Source organism: Symphodus melops, assembly GCF_947650265.1.
Source record: "Symphodus melops genome assembly, chromosome: 4".
NCBI classification, from domain to species: Eukaryota; Metazoa; Chordata; class Actinopteri; order Labriformes; family Labridae; genus Symphodus; species Symphodus melops.
In genome coordinates, this window is record NC_136694.1 from 11,944,184 (window position 1) to 11,958,582 (window position 14,399).

At 40.1% G+C, this 14,399-nt stretch overlaps 2 protein-coding genes across 3 annotated transcripts; one reads left to right on the forward strand and one right to left on the reverse strand.

The window, feature by feature from the left end:
- Positions 1 to 4,534: 4,534 nt before the first annotated feature.
- On the reverse strand, positions 4,535 to 9,243 carry zbtb49 (zinc finger and BTB domain containing 49). Its single transcript, XM_079342572.1, has 8 exons — positions 9,153 to 9,243; positions 8,597 to 8,780; positions 7,357 to 8,468; positions 7,211 to 7,257; positions 7,049 to 7,122; positions 6,793 to 6,875; positions 6,439 to 6,600; positions 4,535 to 5,603 (listed from the first exon to the last, which is right to left on the reverse strand). The coding sequence occupies exons 2-8, from the start codon at positions 8,746 to 8,748 to the stop codon at positions 4,858 to 4,860; spliced, it is 2,376 nt and encodes a 791-aa protein (XP_079198698.1). The 5' UTR covers positions 8,749 to 8,780; positions 9,153 to 9,243; the 3' UTR covers positions 4,535 to 4,857.
- Positions 9,244 to 9,271: 28 nt separating this feature from the next.
- Positions 9,272 to 14,039, forward strand: lyar (Ly1 antibody reactive homolog (mouse)). Of its 2 annotated transcripts, none has more exons than XM_079342574.1 (8): positions 9,272 to 9,871; positions 9,979 to 10,093; positions 10,171 to 10,278; positions 11,012 to 11,092; positions 11,508 to 11,829; positions 13,285 to 13,353; positions 13,521 to 13,606; positions 13,753 to 14,039. In XM_079342574.1, the coding sequence occupies exons 1-8, from the start codon at positions 9,750 to 9,752 to the stop codon at positions 13,888 to 13,890; spliced, it is 1,041 nt and encodes a 346-aa protein (XP_079198700.1). In that variant the 5' UTR covers positions 9,272 to 9,749; the 3' UTR covers positions 13,891 to 14,039. The 2 variants fall into 2 exon arrangements, with proteins under 2 accessions (XP_079198700.1, XP_079198701.1); XM_079342575.1 differs by having other exon boundaries at positions 13,297 to 13,353.
- The last annotated feature ends 360 nt before the right edge of the window (positions 14,040 to 14,399 follow it).

The window sequence follows — 14,399 nt, forward strand, 5'->3', positions numbered from 1 at the left end:
CACATCCACATCCGCTGAGGCTGATGGAGTTTCTCGTTTAATGATAAACATAAAGATATATAGGTTGTAGAGGGAAACAAAACTTAATACAGTCAGTGTGCCTGTGTTTTTTCCTTTGAAGCCTGAATAAGGCAAGGGTTGCTTTGTGGAAAAATGAAAATAGCTCTGAAAAATGTGAGGATAAAAAAAACATTTCCGTGTGAGTAAAGCATATCTAAAACAAAGCAACACAAATCTCATGTTTTTCTTAAGTCAAATATGACTCTCTCTCTGTCCAAAAATATGACACAGTGGACTGATTTTGGATGGATTCATACATTTCACACTCGCCTGTTAATTAAACCCATCCTCATATGCCTGTACTGACACAAAGCAATGAAACATGATTAGGTGCCAAAACAAAAGACGAGCTTTGGAAACGTTTCTGGGTAAAATGGCATTAGCCGTGGTCTCATTCTGCACCAGTTAGACAGCGTACATAATCGGGATTAACTTTAGCATGATGGGGAGCTGCAGAGAGAGAGAGAGTGAGAGAGAGAGAGTGAGAAGGGATGGCATACTGGAAAACAGAATTCAAAGTAACTCATGCTGGTAACAGATAGCAACACTGCAGGAGTAATTAGCCTGTAATGAATGCATAATAAGTGCTATTGTTTCTGTGTTCACTCCTTTAGCTCTATCAGAGACTAGAGGTTTTCTATAATCTTAAAGTGTGCAAATATGAGAATATTCACCCATGCAGAATAGGTTGTGTTATTTATAATGATTGGTTGTTGTTTTGTTCTGTTACGTTTATGCCTCTTCATTTATGGTATGAGATAGTTACCAAAATATGCCTACTTATCTCATGTGTAACAGATATGTGGATGGATATTTCACCTCTTACATATTGCCACTTAAAATAGAAAAAGTGATTCCTAAATCATGGTAATAGCCTGTGTATCCAAAAGGGGAGCTGGGAATATTGTGGATGGTGCTTTAAAATAGAATCTACTGATGCTAATAGTTTGACTGATAATTGATCATTACCGAAATATGGTAAATGGACTTGAGCTTGAATAGTGCATACTGACTACTCAAAGTGCTTTTACACCACATGTTACACCTACCCATTCACACACTGATTGCAGTGTTTGCTATGTAAATTGTCCATTAGAAGTAACTAATCCTATTCATACACATAAAAAAGCCCACTGACACAGCAGGGGGAGCAATTCTGGGTTAAATGTGTTGTACAAGGACACGTCAGACATGTTACTCGCAGGAGCTTGGGATCTAATAATCTTTCAACAAATTCTGGAATATACAGCTCATCTCAGGATTTTGGTATCGGAAGTGTTCTGGTGTTCATTTGTAGTATCATCAACTATTTCAGGAGCCCATGAACAGTCATCTAATGTCAAGCTAGTTTTGCTCAATGTCATCAAAATTTAAATTTGCACATAGACATTATTTATCAACTCTTCCTCCACTCTCGCTCCCATAGCTGCTAGTCTGATTTTAAAGAATGCAACTTTGGCAATGCACAGAAACAAGTAAAAGCCCATAGTTCTTTATGCGCTACATTGAAAGCCCCAAAAGTGTGCTGTAGCTACCAGAGACTAATATCTTCATTGGCTGAAGGATTCTGAGATTAATGGAGAGACAATGTTGCTCGTCCTAACAGAATCATTTCCCCGACATTTTGGCATTTTTTCTTAAACCAGCTATCATGGAGGAAATGTACAGAAGCAGCATGTGCTTGGGAGAAGACGTGCTGTTTCCTTCTGCAACCAAGTTGTGAAAACAGAAGGGTTTTCTTTACACTTTCAGACATCGGTATCTGCTGTAAAGTGAGAACACGCTCAAGCACATCAGGGTTTGAAACATTCTGTGATGCGATATGCAACACACCAATTTTGTGAAAAAGGACCTAAAAAATGACAAAGAACTGTAAATTCTCAATTATAGCAGGTTACATAAAACGATCTACATCTATGACACACATTTCTCAGTCTTTGAAACATTTGAATTTCCCTCGGGATCAATAAAGTATCTATCTATCTATCTATCTATCTATCTATCTATCTATCTATCTATCTATCTATCTATCTATCTATCATTTGGGGCCATGTTGTGCTCATTTTTCAACATAGTCTCCATATCTGTAGTCCAATGCTGGTTGGAGAATAGATGTGAAGGGCAATGAAGGAGAATGAACACCATCAACAGATTTATCCTTCGTTGCGAGGCAATTAATCCAACAGGAACGGGGCATGGTTTTTAACGACAATGAAGGCCAATTATTGTCTGTTTAAACATTCAGCAATGATGTTGCACAATGTTTACTGGTGCAGAGTGTACAATGCATTTGTGGTGAGTGTGAATCTCACGAGTGTGAAATATGTCACCTACATGTTTGTGGTGTGCACAAAAACTAAATCCATGCTAAAAGCCCTTTTCACACCCTACCTTCTCAGAGTGGACACAGTTAAGTGAAAATAGAAAATATTTTTGGGCTGTCCAAATGTAATCATAATGACACATTAAAGATACTTATAGTCTTACATGAATTCACCACATTCAGGTATGACAATGAAAGTTAATCATGGGTCTCTGTTTTAATTTGTTGTGCAATATTTACTAAGAGAATAGTGTTTGGCTGGAGGGCTGAAAAATTCTGGGAATTTTCAAAGTTGGAAACTTTCCATGGGAATTAACAGGAATTAATGGGAATTAACGGAAATAGACTGGGAATTTACAAAATTGAAGGTTGGCCCTGAACAGGGAACTTATATATAGTTGGGGAAATTAATTTTAGTATAATCTTGATTAAAACAACCCAATTTCATCCAAGTACACTTGAATATGCTCTTGCATGCATGCACATAGCACACTTTTACTGCAGGGCTATTAAGGCCACACCCCCTACATGCATTGTGCACTGCTCCAGCACATGCACAGATTATTCTAGAACCCTGGACCACACTTTGAGCCCCGAACACAAGACTATTGAAGCCACACATTGGTAATTGATCATTTTTATGAAACAATATATTTTAAAAATAGTTGAAATGTTTTTTAATTGTATTATTTTGCATGGATGTCTGCTCAGGACAAAACCAAATGTTTATTTTCAGGCATGGATATGATACAGTTCCATAAAACAATCCTCAATTTCAAGTTAATTCTCATAAATTTCCATGAAAATTTTCCAATTTGGAATATTTCCAAAATATTCCAAGCTTAACTTCCTGTGGAAATTTATCAGAAACTTTCCTCCCCTTTGCAATCCTAGCAGAGATGCATTATGGACTCACTCAGTTGTGTATACAACTACAGCAGAACGTCTCTTTATGGGCTCTATTATTTAAGAATGATTCACTTTGTGCAATACTTGACATGGGCAGATGATAATGAAACTATAGCACACAGTTGTAACATTGTGTTGGTGGTGGCTGTGGCAAATTATTATCATCGTCTGACAGATTACTGTTGATGATTCAAACATCACTGTTGATATTAAGCAGTATCATTTGAGTAATGAGCTTATATAAAGAATGTCATTCCCAAAAAACAAACAAACATGGCAATGTGACTGAGATTTTTAAAGGTCCCAAATATCAACCATAAACACACAAGGCCCCCTGACCCAACACTTTATTTAGGGTCAGTATGAATAAAATATTTGAATGTAGGCTTTTTAGGCAACACATGCATTTATAAACCAGCCTCAATGAGTGTGCAAAACCTCAACACTCATTTATATTCAATATTCATAAAATATACAATGATATAATATATCATTTGGGGCTTTATTGCTTTTTGAAAAAACTATAAACATTAACATTTAGTGGTGTGATTTGCCAAGTTATGAAAGGCTTCTTTATGTTTTTCAAGCCATAAGAACATCTCAGTGTTTCCACCTGTAAATATGGAACTTTCTGTATCCAAAATCCATGGTGCCAATCGAAATACCATCTCATCTTGGATATCAATGCCAACAAGAAATGAATCATTAACTACCAATATGTGAAAGAATCGTGCCTTACTGAGAGAACAAGTGGATGTTAATGTTTGGCTTGTTATGCAAAGCGTTTTCTACATCTCACAGTTGAGTCTTGACTAAAGACACCTCAATTTATAAACTGGTATTAGGATCTATCTGAGTTAACGTAGGTGGCATTTATTTGGAATGTAGATAAATGTATCTGTATATGAACATTTAAGGTCATGTATGTGTATTCTTACGTCAATGTAACGGCAATAACATAATGTATACAATATGCAACATAATGCAGTGAGTGGAGTATGACTTACCAGCCATGTTAATCAAAAGTTCCTGAACTTGTCTTTATAAAAAGAGATCTTGCAGCGGGGTTGGGTTGAAGATTCTTGACCGCTGATATGTGATATGTAAATGTATATTGCTGAAACATTGAAAATCAATTTTAAAAAAATTATCACAAAAACAGATCATCTCACTGTAACCTTAGTTTGAAGCCCCACACAATAAAAAAACGGACCCAAATAATTTATAAGATATAATCCCCCGATATGTGATGCTGTAATACATCTCTATCAGTTACCTGTGGTGACATCATCGACTGGGGTTTTGCAAGAGAATTAATATCTTCAGCATTTCAAGAAAAGTGCAACACCAGTTTTTACCCATCATGACTAAAGGTGGATTAGGGATTTCTTTAATGCTAAGAAAAACAAGGAAGCACTTATATTTCATGTTTGCTCGATCTTAGGAGCTACTATGTTTATACGTTTACATATCTGTATACAAAAAAACGAAAAACATAAGCAATTAAATAATCGAAATCAGCATCAAGGGGCACACCCTTGGAGAAAAAAAAAAAAAGAAATGTTTTACTGGTCCATGTCATTGTCATTTTGCAAAGTTTTCATTGCCAGGCCCCACAGAGTCACACTGGAGATAAACTGGCCTTCACTGGACCTGTAGGACCCACTACTGGTCCTGCTGGAGGAAGTAAGTGCACTGCAGTGATTTTCTGTGGGGGGTAGGTACTGCCTCCCTACCATTCCTCGTCCCATCTCCACTGACATGTTCTCATTTTCCACATACGGACCGTACACCACCTCCTCAGGCATGTGTTGCTTTGCCAGCTTTGTGTGGTCTGTAGCAGGCAGAGCTGCAGTCCTCTCCTGGTTCGTTGAAGAGAGGAGGTGGTGGGGCACCAGTGAGCGAAGCTCCGGGAGCGGCGTGGGAGTCGGAGCTGGGCTGAGTTGCATGCTGGGGGATGGAGTCTCAATATGAGGTGCTGGTTGTGATGGTGAAGGAGTAGATGGGGAGGGTTTATCTAACCCGGAAAGAGACATCACACTGGGAAAATGCTCCTCACTGGTCGCTGTAGCAGGTTTACTGTGCCTGCTCGGGCCTGGGACTGAGGCCGCTCCATCTGAGCTGCGGGGTGGGTCAGAGTTGTCTGTTCCCGAGTTGTCAGCCAAAGCACCTTTACAGTGTGAGGTGTTGTGTCTCCTCAACATGGCAGAGCGGGTGAAGCTCTTTCCACACGCGTTACAGACGTACGGCTTCTCACCAGTGTGTGAGCGTATGTGACGCTGCAGATCCCCTGAGCCGATAAAACACTTCCCTACATCAATTAAAAAAAATTTAAAAACAGATAAAAGGAAAACACTGCTTAGATAGCTACAGTATAAACAACATAAGACTTCCATATAATACTTCCAAACTGATTAGGTATGCAAGAAAAAAAAAAGTATTACATACTCAGTGTTTTCTTAATTATTATTATTTGTATTTTAAATGAAGTGTAAAAGAAAAAAAAAGATGGCCCACTGCATTTTACAGTATGTAAGCCCACACGTTTAGTGTTTGTTTTGACTCACAATCAAATGCAAAGCTCAAATACTTCACATAGTTACTCTACAGCACATAGCGAGAGAGAGAACACACAATGATGCACAACATAGTGATTAATCATCATGACCGAGTAGTGTGTCCAAATACTGTAACATGTATACTGTATGCAATGCACCTTCTCTTTAAGGGCAGCTGCAGTGTGTACAAGTTTGACTGAGCTTACAGACTGAGTTCACATTACGCTTTCAAGCATTTTCCTGCCTTCAGTTTTGCTCATTTAAGCATGCGAATATTGTGCTGTACAGTATATGTAGCATTCAGTGGTATCAAGTAAGCTTGATAAGAGATTCATTCATTAAAAAGTCAAACTGCCTGTTTTGGCCCTACAGCAGGAAATGACCGAGAGATTTTATGTAAGATATTTGAAAAAGAAAACAGAACTGGACACCGACTTCACAGTCAGCAGTTACACATATTTCTTGTGCTTGGTATGCCCAGTAAAAAGAGTTGATGGCTTATTGTGCCAGCCGTAGAATAGTATTTTTTTTCATCTATAGTGGAAACAATGTAAATAACTCTCACACACGATAGAGGCTGCATCTTACCACAGGTGGCACAGCTGTGTGGTTTTTCCCCAGCGTGGCGGGCCTTGTGCTTCAGAAGCTTTCGGTGCGTGTTGAAGGATTTGCCACACTGGTCACATGTGAATGTCTTGTCTGTGGCATGAGTCCTCTTGTGCTCCTTGAGATTACTCAGATTGTTAAATCCTTAAGAACAGAATGATAAGTAGTAAAAAAAAACAAAAAAACCCCCACCTAATTTATAGAAAAAATGTGTGGTCTGTCGGGTCTATGTACTAAAGGTCTGGCTAAAGAATATGACCATTAGATAAGTATTAAACATGAAAGGATTGAAGGAGTACTTAGGGCAGATGACTGGTCTGGAAAAACAACATTTACCTCGACCACATATATCACACAGATGTGGCTTCTCTCCTGTGTGGACCACTTTGTGACGTTGGACATCACCTGATGCTGTAAAGCTGGAAAACATGGACAACAATTCAATTTATAGGCAACTTTACGGCTGTGTAACTCAGGGAAACTAATACATAACATTACTGGAAATGCAAAGATGAGGCTTTTGTGGGACAGTCAGGATTCAGCAGAAAATACACGTCAGGGAGAAACGCAAAAGACACGGAGGGGACCTCACCTTTTACCGCATAACTCACAGATGTACGGTTTCTCTCCTGAATGTCGCCGCAAATGTGTCTGCAGGTTTCCAGCCTATAAAACAACATCAGATTTATCAACATTATCTGTTTTATTTATCTGAACATTTCTAAGTTAAACTAAATGAAAGGTCAGATGATACCTGTGAGAAGTTTCTACCGCAGACATTACACTGGAAGGGCTTCTCCCCTGCAACAAAGAGGAGAAGATATTTTTGCATCTCAAAGTGTATTTGCTAATTATTACAGTTATAAGCAAATTAATACAAAAGTTAAAGCCAATATATACCTGTATGTGAGCGCTTGTGAAGCTCCAGATTGCTCGGGTGTTTGAAGATCTTTCCACACACGTCACAACAATATTGCTTTTGTCCTGTCTGTTGCTGTGGCGCGGGCGCAGTCTCAATATTTTGATCGCCTTGGTTGACAGGCAGGCTGGGAAGTTGTGCATCTGTTGCTGTCTCTGTAACTTCCTCCGGAGCTTCATTATTGTCCTCAACAGGAGCTTGTGAAGCTTCAGTCTGGAGCACAGGCTCACTCGGATGGCTCTCTTTGGAGCAGCTGAGGACAGGTTCACTGACTGATTCTGCAAACATCTCCTCCAAAGCTTTCTGAGAGCGGAGGTAGTTGTATTTCTTCAGGTACACAGCCTTTTTTGGACGCACTGGTTTGTTGAGCAGGGAGTCTCCTGAGATGGAGTTAGGGGTGGTTAAATTATCGGAGGGTGTGAGAGAGGAGACTGTGTTCTTCTCAGCTACCACAGATGTGCAAGGAGTGCTGGGCTGCGCAGGGTTTCCTGAGCATATGGGAGTGTTGCTGACCCCTGGCTGACTCTGCTGCTCTTCCACCAGCACCAGAGGGCTTGGGCCTTGATTTGAAGCAGCCATATTAGTTTCAATTGCACTTTGTTTGAAGTACTGCTTACTGTAGAAGTTACGGAGCTTGTAACCATGGACAAGCTGTTTTTCAATCGGTGCCTGAGAGGTGCTCGCTGTGTCACAGTTTAGGCTGCTATTAGGCCCAGAGACAGGCATCTTTTTGGTGTGGTCCATATCACTACCAAAGCCAGGCCTCTGGCTTTCAGAGGAACAGTGCAGATCAACATCGTGAGGAAGACCGCTCCCCAGGAGGCAGTCATGCTCTGAGCTCAGCATGCCTGGTAGAGAAAATGATGAGATTTCCACTGGTGGAGGACAAGGCTTCAGGAAAGCGTTACACATGGTCTGCACATTTGGAACCTGCAAACACTGGGCGATGTCCAGGAGTGCTTGAACATTATCTTGGTTGATGTCAAGGTGGGAGGTGTACATGTAGTCCAATATTTGTCCGATGCCACCTACATCCTGGATAACCAAGTTAAACACCTCATTCTTCTGACTGGGGGAGTTTTGGAATAAAGACCTAGAGAGATGATAACAGAACTGTTCACATTGTGTCACTCTACACCTGCAAAGTGTGGATACCTAGCTCGAGATGGCTATGTAAATATGCCACTTATTCACACAATGCATGTAAATAAATAAATGCACCTGAAATAAGAGCTGAAAGCAGCCAGGACGTTTTTGTGGGCTTTGAAGCAGACCCCTTTGACCACCAGCATGCAGTCACACAGCAGCCCCTGAATCCTCTGCTCCTGGAGCTGCTGCAGGAGGTAAGAGCTGTGGCTGGACAGAGGGTCCATGGTCACTCAGCTGCTGGCTCAGTTGCCAACCTCTACAAAACCAAATAACAAATAGACATGTCATATATATATAAAACATGCATGGTGTAACTAGTCCTTGAGATGAAAACCAATCAAATTATGTTATATATATATATATATGAACTCTGGTTATAGTTTTTTAAAAGGCAATGGTCATGTAAATGATTCAACAACCGCGCACAATCCAGTGTGTCTGCATTAAGAGACCACCCATGCAAAAATTGGAAACTGCTAACAAGCTAACAACAAAGCTAAGCAACACGAACCAATACGGCCAGTGTTGTAAACCAGTGCCGCAATAAATCCCTCAGGAATTACATTTTCGAAGACATAAATACAGTTATTTTGTGCGATGTTTATCATAAACCTAAAACTAAACTTACTACTATGGAGTCATCCTTTCATTTGGATGATGGGTCACTTTTAGAGAGCAGTAACGTCACATCACTTCCTTGTTCAGCCTGTTGTTTCGTGTCCCACCCAAACTCGCATCATTACTTTCAAACAACAACAAAAACACTACCAGAACCACAAAGTTAATGCAATTCAGCTGCTTTAATGCAAAAAATACGTATACATTTTATACACGAACAAAGACTATACTAGAACCGATATCCACCCTAGTCGGAACTTTATTTTGGTTGTGGTTTTACACGGAGCAGCTTTAATGTAGCTCTCGACTGTCGGTCACGTGTGTTTTGAAAAGTTGATACGCATGGACGCTGTAGGAGAGTCGTTTCACTTAATACGATTTTAAAGCAAAACAAACCTCAACAGAGGCATCTATTTATTAGAGTCGATTAAGTTATTCGTCATCTTAATTAGGTTGGCTAACACTAAGCTCATACACCTCTGTGGCGGTTTCCATTTTCGCTCCTTTTCCTTATTTCTGTTTATAAATAGGTGTTATTAGCTTGATCTGGCACGTCGATTTTGTATATTCGGTTGATTTTGTTGTTTGTGAATTCAGCGTCGTCAAAATGGTGTTCTTCACCTGTAGCGGGTGTGGGGAGTCCCTGAAAAAAGCTCAGGTTGATAAACATGTGAACATATGCCGGGGTTGCCAGGTCCTTTCTTGCATCGATTGTGGAAAAGACTTCTGGTAGCAATAAGTGTTTTTTTCTTTCACTTTAAACTATTGTTTTAACTAACTTGTTCGCTTTGCTGTAGGGTCTCATGTGGTATTTTCCCACTGTCCTTGTTGAACAGGGGTGACGACTACAAGAACCACATTAAATGCATCAGTGAGGATCAAAAGTATGGAGGTAAAGGCTTCGAGGCTAAGGCAAACAAAGGAGACGTGAAGCAGCAGCAGTGGATCCAGGTAGATGTAGAAACATTATTCACTTGATGTCTCTGAACATTTTTTGGATGTCTAACTTGATGTTTGTTTTCCTGTAGAGAGTACATGAAGCCATGAACAAGCCTGGTGTCAGTGCAAAGCTGAAGGATGTGCTCAGACAAGTCAGTGCGTATGATAACGTCCCGAGGAAGAAGGCAAAGTTCCAGGTTTGTGTTGCTCTAATCTGTGCCATAAATGGTATTTTTTTTTATTGTGAAGAACAGGACGGCAAGGTTCAGTGTCTTGGGCAAGTCTATAGCCCTGGTTCGACCTGAGGAACTATACCCAAGAACTGTGGTCTTTTTGAGGAACTATGTGCGTTTCCACCAGATCTACATGGGTAGAAATGTAGTTCTGGTGTAGAAGTTTACTACTAAAAAAGACCCTGCAGGCAGTCCCTGCAGAGCTAAATGGCTCTGATTGGTCATTCACAGCTAGGTGTTAGATCACCTGCTGTGTCAAAAGACTACAGCTGAACGGCCATTGTTTTTACCCTACCTTTATCTTAATCAACTTTTGACTTGTTACATTTATAAAAAGGTACAAAACACATTATTATAGATCAGACTTAGTATGACTTTAAGAACACATTAACTATACTAAAAATAAATTAAAAAGCAAACAAGTTGAAACGCAGACAGCCATGGGTGACGGTAACCTTTTAGTTCCTTCAGGAGAAACACCTGAACCTTTTAGTTCTGGGGACCTTTGGTCCAAAAGGAGCTTTTGAACCCAATGTTACTCCTGGAGGCATAGCTCTCCTATGTGTGTGTAGGATAAAAGTTTAGATTAGAAATACACCTTATAAGGGCAGCCGATTTATGATTTCCATTTATTTTCACAGTGATGTATTGCTGGATTTGCCTGCATAAACTGCTCAACTTTCTTGTGTTTCCTCAGAACTGGATGAGAAACAGCCTGAAAATAGGCAACACAAGTCTGCATGAAGAAGTCTGGGTCATCCTTTCTGAAGCTGACAAAGTAAACAACACTTTTTCAAGATTCTTTCTGTGATGTTTGTTTAACTGTTTAACTTTTACTCATGCTTGATTCTAAAACAATCAGACATTTACAGGCTCCCTTTGGCTAAGGAGATTTACTTAAGCTACCTTAATCAGTGTTGTATATAAGCAATCTGCCATGGAACCAAATTTGCCCTTTGAACATTTAAATGCCTTTTTTTTATTTGATTGAAGTGTATAGTGTAAGAGGTAGCTGGTAAAGCTTTGATGTATTGGGATGATGGGAAAACATGGCAGCTATATTCTGTCTATGTTCTTCAGCAGTCTCGTTTGATATTCTTCATTTTAAAATATTAGTTCAGGGGTAATTAAAATGAGTTTCATATGTCTTCAGCTTCACAACTTACTCTAACTAACCATCTGTAATCTGACAGCCTCCAGTCGCCCCACAGGAGACAAAAGAAGCTAAAGCATCAGTGGCTGAAGTCAAAGCTGATACTAATGAAAATGAAAAGCAGAATGGAAATCCTGACGTTAAAAAGAAACTTAATAAACGTGAGCGCAAAGAGGCTCGTCAGCAGAAGAATGGGAAATCTGTAAAAGCTGCTGAAAAGCCTGATGCACAGGAGCCGGAACAAGAACAGGCTGGAAAAAAGAAGAAAAAGGACAGGAAGAGGAAACACAGCTCTGAGTCAGAAGAGGAGCAGAACGGACAGGATGCTGTTAGTGAGACATCCTGCAAGAAATCAAAGAAAAGTAAGTGATCTCCTACAGGACTACTCACAAAGGGCCTCGTTCACTAACGGTGCGTACGCACAAATCTGTTTGTATACCATACAATGAACGTTTGTCGCACTAACCTGAGATTCATCAATATGTTCTTCAATTTGATCTTACTTTGCGAACAAAGTTAGAACTCCCACAAATCATGCATATGCACAAATGATGGACCAGCTTTCTGTGAGAAGTATGTTCATTAAAAAGCCTTGTATATATTATATTTATATAATTTGGAGGTTTTTATTTTAGTATTGTCATACATAGATTTATATGCACAGCCCACGTGTCTGTGTGTGCATTGAGTAAATGTATTAAATAACCATGACCCTAAACTCTTTCATCTTAAGTAAAAAGTTTACAGTCAAGAATATGGCAGTACACCTTGAAATGTAACAGCTTTGACTTTCACTTAATTATCGACCACTTCCACCAATAGTGCCATGACAACTGTTACCAAATCCAGCTGATTAATTGGAGCCTGTTTGAAGGCATGTAGGGAACATGTATGATTGTGATTTATGTTCAAGTAAGTGTAAAGATCCAGCCTTGCTGAAAGATATCGCAGCCCTCAGAAGAAAGCGCATCAGACAGTTATAACATTAAAGAGATCGGCGTGTAACTTAACGGCTGATTCTGACTGCAAACGCATGTATAGAACGGCTGCAACTGTGTAATTCCCAAGAACAAGACAGAACTTTTGCTTTTCTTCACCTGACCATGCTCGTCCTGTAACACCAATCGGATGTCATTGAATCGAGAGATGGGGGCGTGGTAGTATGTTGATTGCAGGTTGCGGGTACATGCCTCTCGATTTTGAATGATTCTGATTGACTAACAGACGCAAGGTGGTGAGAACAAAATTGGCTGCTGCAGATGTTAAATAATTGTTTTTAAAAATGTTCAGAATTGCATCCTTGTACCATACCTTTTATTTACTAAATGTACATTTCTCAGTTATTCTATTTGTTCCTGTAGGTAGATTTCCATTATGATACGCAGATTGGGGCGGCAGTAGCTCAGTCTGTAGGGACTTGGGTTGGGAACCGGAGGGTCGCCGGTTCAAGTCCCGGCACGGACCAAGTCCGGAAACTGGTCTGGTAACTGGAGAGGAGCCAGTCCATTTCCTGAGCACTGCCGAGGTGCCCCTGAGCAAGGCACCGAACCCCAAAACTGCTCTGGAGCGCTCGCTGTGGGCAGCCCCCTCACTCTGAGACCTCTCCATTAATGCATGTCACTAGAACCCTGTTTGTGCATGAGTGTGTATCTCGGCCTATGTGTGTGTTAGACAGAGTGTAAAAACCGAATTTCCCCTCGTGGGATTAATAAAGTGTAAATTATTATTATTATTATTATTATTACAAAACAGATTTAACAAGGGACAACACATTCTGGTGTTTAGTTTAATATCTTAACTGTTTTATTGTCTTTCAGTCCACCCAGAAGAAGAAGAAGATGATGACGATGACTCCAAGGAGACCGATGATCAAGAGGTTCCCAAAGGTACGATGGTTGAACTAGATGAAGTTCCCACAGAATCAAATTGAAACAATTAAACCACCAGGGGTCAATGTTGCTTCATATGCTTAGAGGAATGAAAGGATCACCAGTTGATACCTGTCACACATAAACAAACTATCAGCTGATGTAGCTTCCTTCATATTTAACAGGCAAGTTTAACTGGAAGGGAAACATCAAGGCAGTGCTCAGAGAATCACCTGACCAGGAGCTGGCAGTCAAGAAACTCAGAAAAAAGGTAAGTCAAAGCATGTTGGAGATAATCTTTGTCAAGCTATGCAATCTTAATGACTTTGTAAAGTAACCAGTATGACTTCTCGACCCTGCATCTTCATACTTTTAAATATTAAAGTTGTCTTTATCCTTTTTCTTTCTCTGCTACAGGTTTTGGCAGCCTACTACTCTTTTACTGGTGAACAAAACTTTAAGAAGGAAGAAGAGGTGCTAGCACTTTTCAACAAGAAGATCAACAAAAATCCCAAATTTAGAGTTCTGAAAGACAGAGTGAAGCTCATGAAGTAGTTTGTATTTGTATTCTCACACATCCGGCATGAAATGTATGTTGTTCATAGACTTTTAAAAATTGAAAAGCCTTTGTTTTCCTCCATCCTCCCCTGGGTGTTCTTATGCAGATGATTTAATCTTAAAGATTAAAAGTTTTTATTACTGAATTATGAGTCCTGTTTTGTCCAGTAGTCCATAATAACATGTCAGTGTTGTTTAATGTATAAGATGACACATTGTGATAGATGACTGCTCTCCACATTCCAAGCCCACAGTACGGCTGGGAAATGGCACCTTATCTGTGGGATTGGATGTTCGATGGGGGGAAGGGAAACAGGAGAGGTGCACCTGAGGTGAATTTGACTCTCACACGGGACAACGCTAATGCACATTCCTCGGCACCCTGAACGGGGTTCATTTGGCCAGGTACACAGAAGCTCCATAGAAGCAAGATGCTTGGTGTCAGCCTCAGGTGAAGTTTTAATGCTGTCTGATTTTCCATCGCTAGAATGAGCAGCCTTTACCCT

What these genes read in the sequence shown, in the direction of transcription:
- lyar (XM_079342574.1), top strand. Translation starts at nt 9,750, where the DNA reads ATGGTGTTCTTCACCTGTAGCGGGTGTGGGGAGTCCCTGAAAAAAGCT. An exon ending in GATTGTGGAAAAGACTTCTG is followed by an intron (nt 9,872 to 9,978) that starts GTAGCAATAAGT and finishes CTTGTTGAACAG; the next exon opens with GGGTGACGACTACAAGAACC. An exon ending in TCCTTTCTGAAGCTGACAAA is followed by an intron (nt 11,093 to 11,507) that starts GTAAACAACACT and finishes GTAATCTGACAG; the next exon opens with CCTCCAGTCGCCCCACAGGA.
- zbtb49 (XM_079342572.1), bottom strand. Translation starts at nt 8,748, where the DNA reads ATGGACCCTCTGTCCAGCCACAGCTCTTACCTCCTGCAGCAGCTCCAG. An exon ending in GCTTTCAGCTCTTATTTCAG is followed by an intron (nt 8,469 to 8,596) that starts GTGCATTTATTT and finishes TCATCTCTCTAG; the next exon opens with GTCTTTATTCCAAAACTCCC. An exon ending in GCGGTAGAAACTTCTCACAG is followed by an intron (nt 7,123 to 7,210) that starts GTATCATCTGAC and finishes GTTGTTTTATAG; the next exon opens with GCTGGAAACCTGCAGACACA.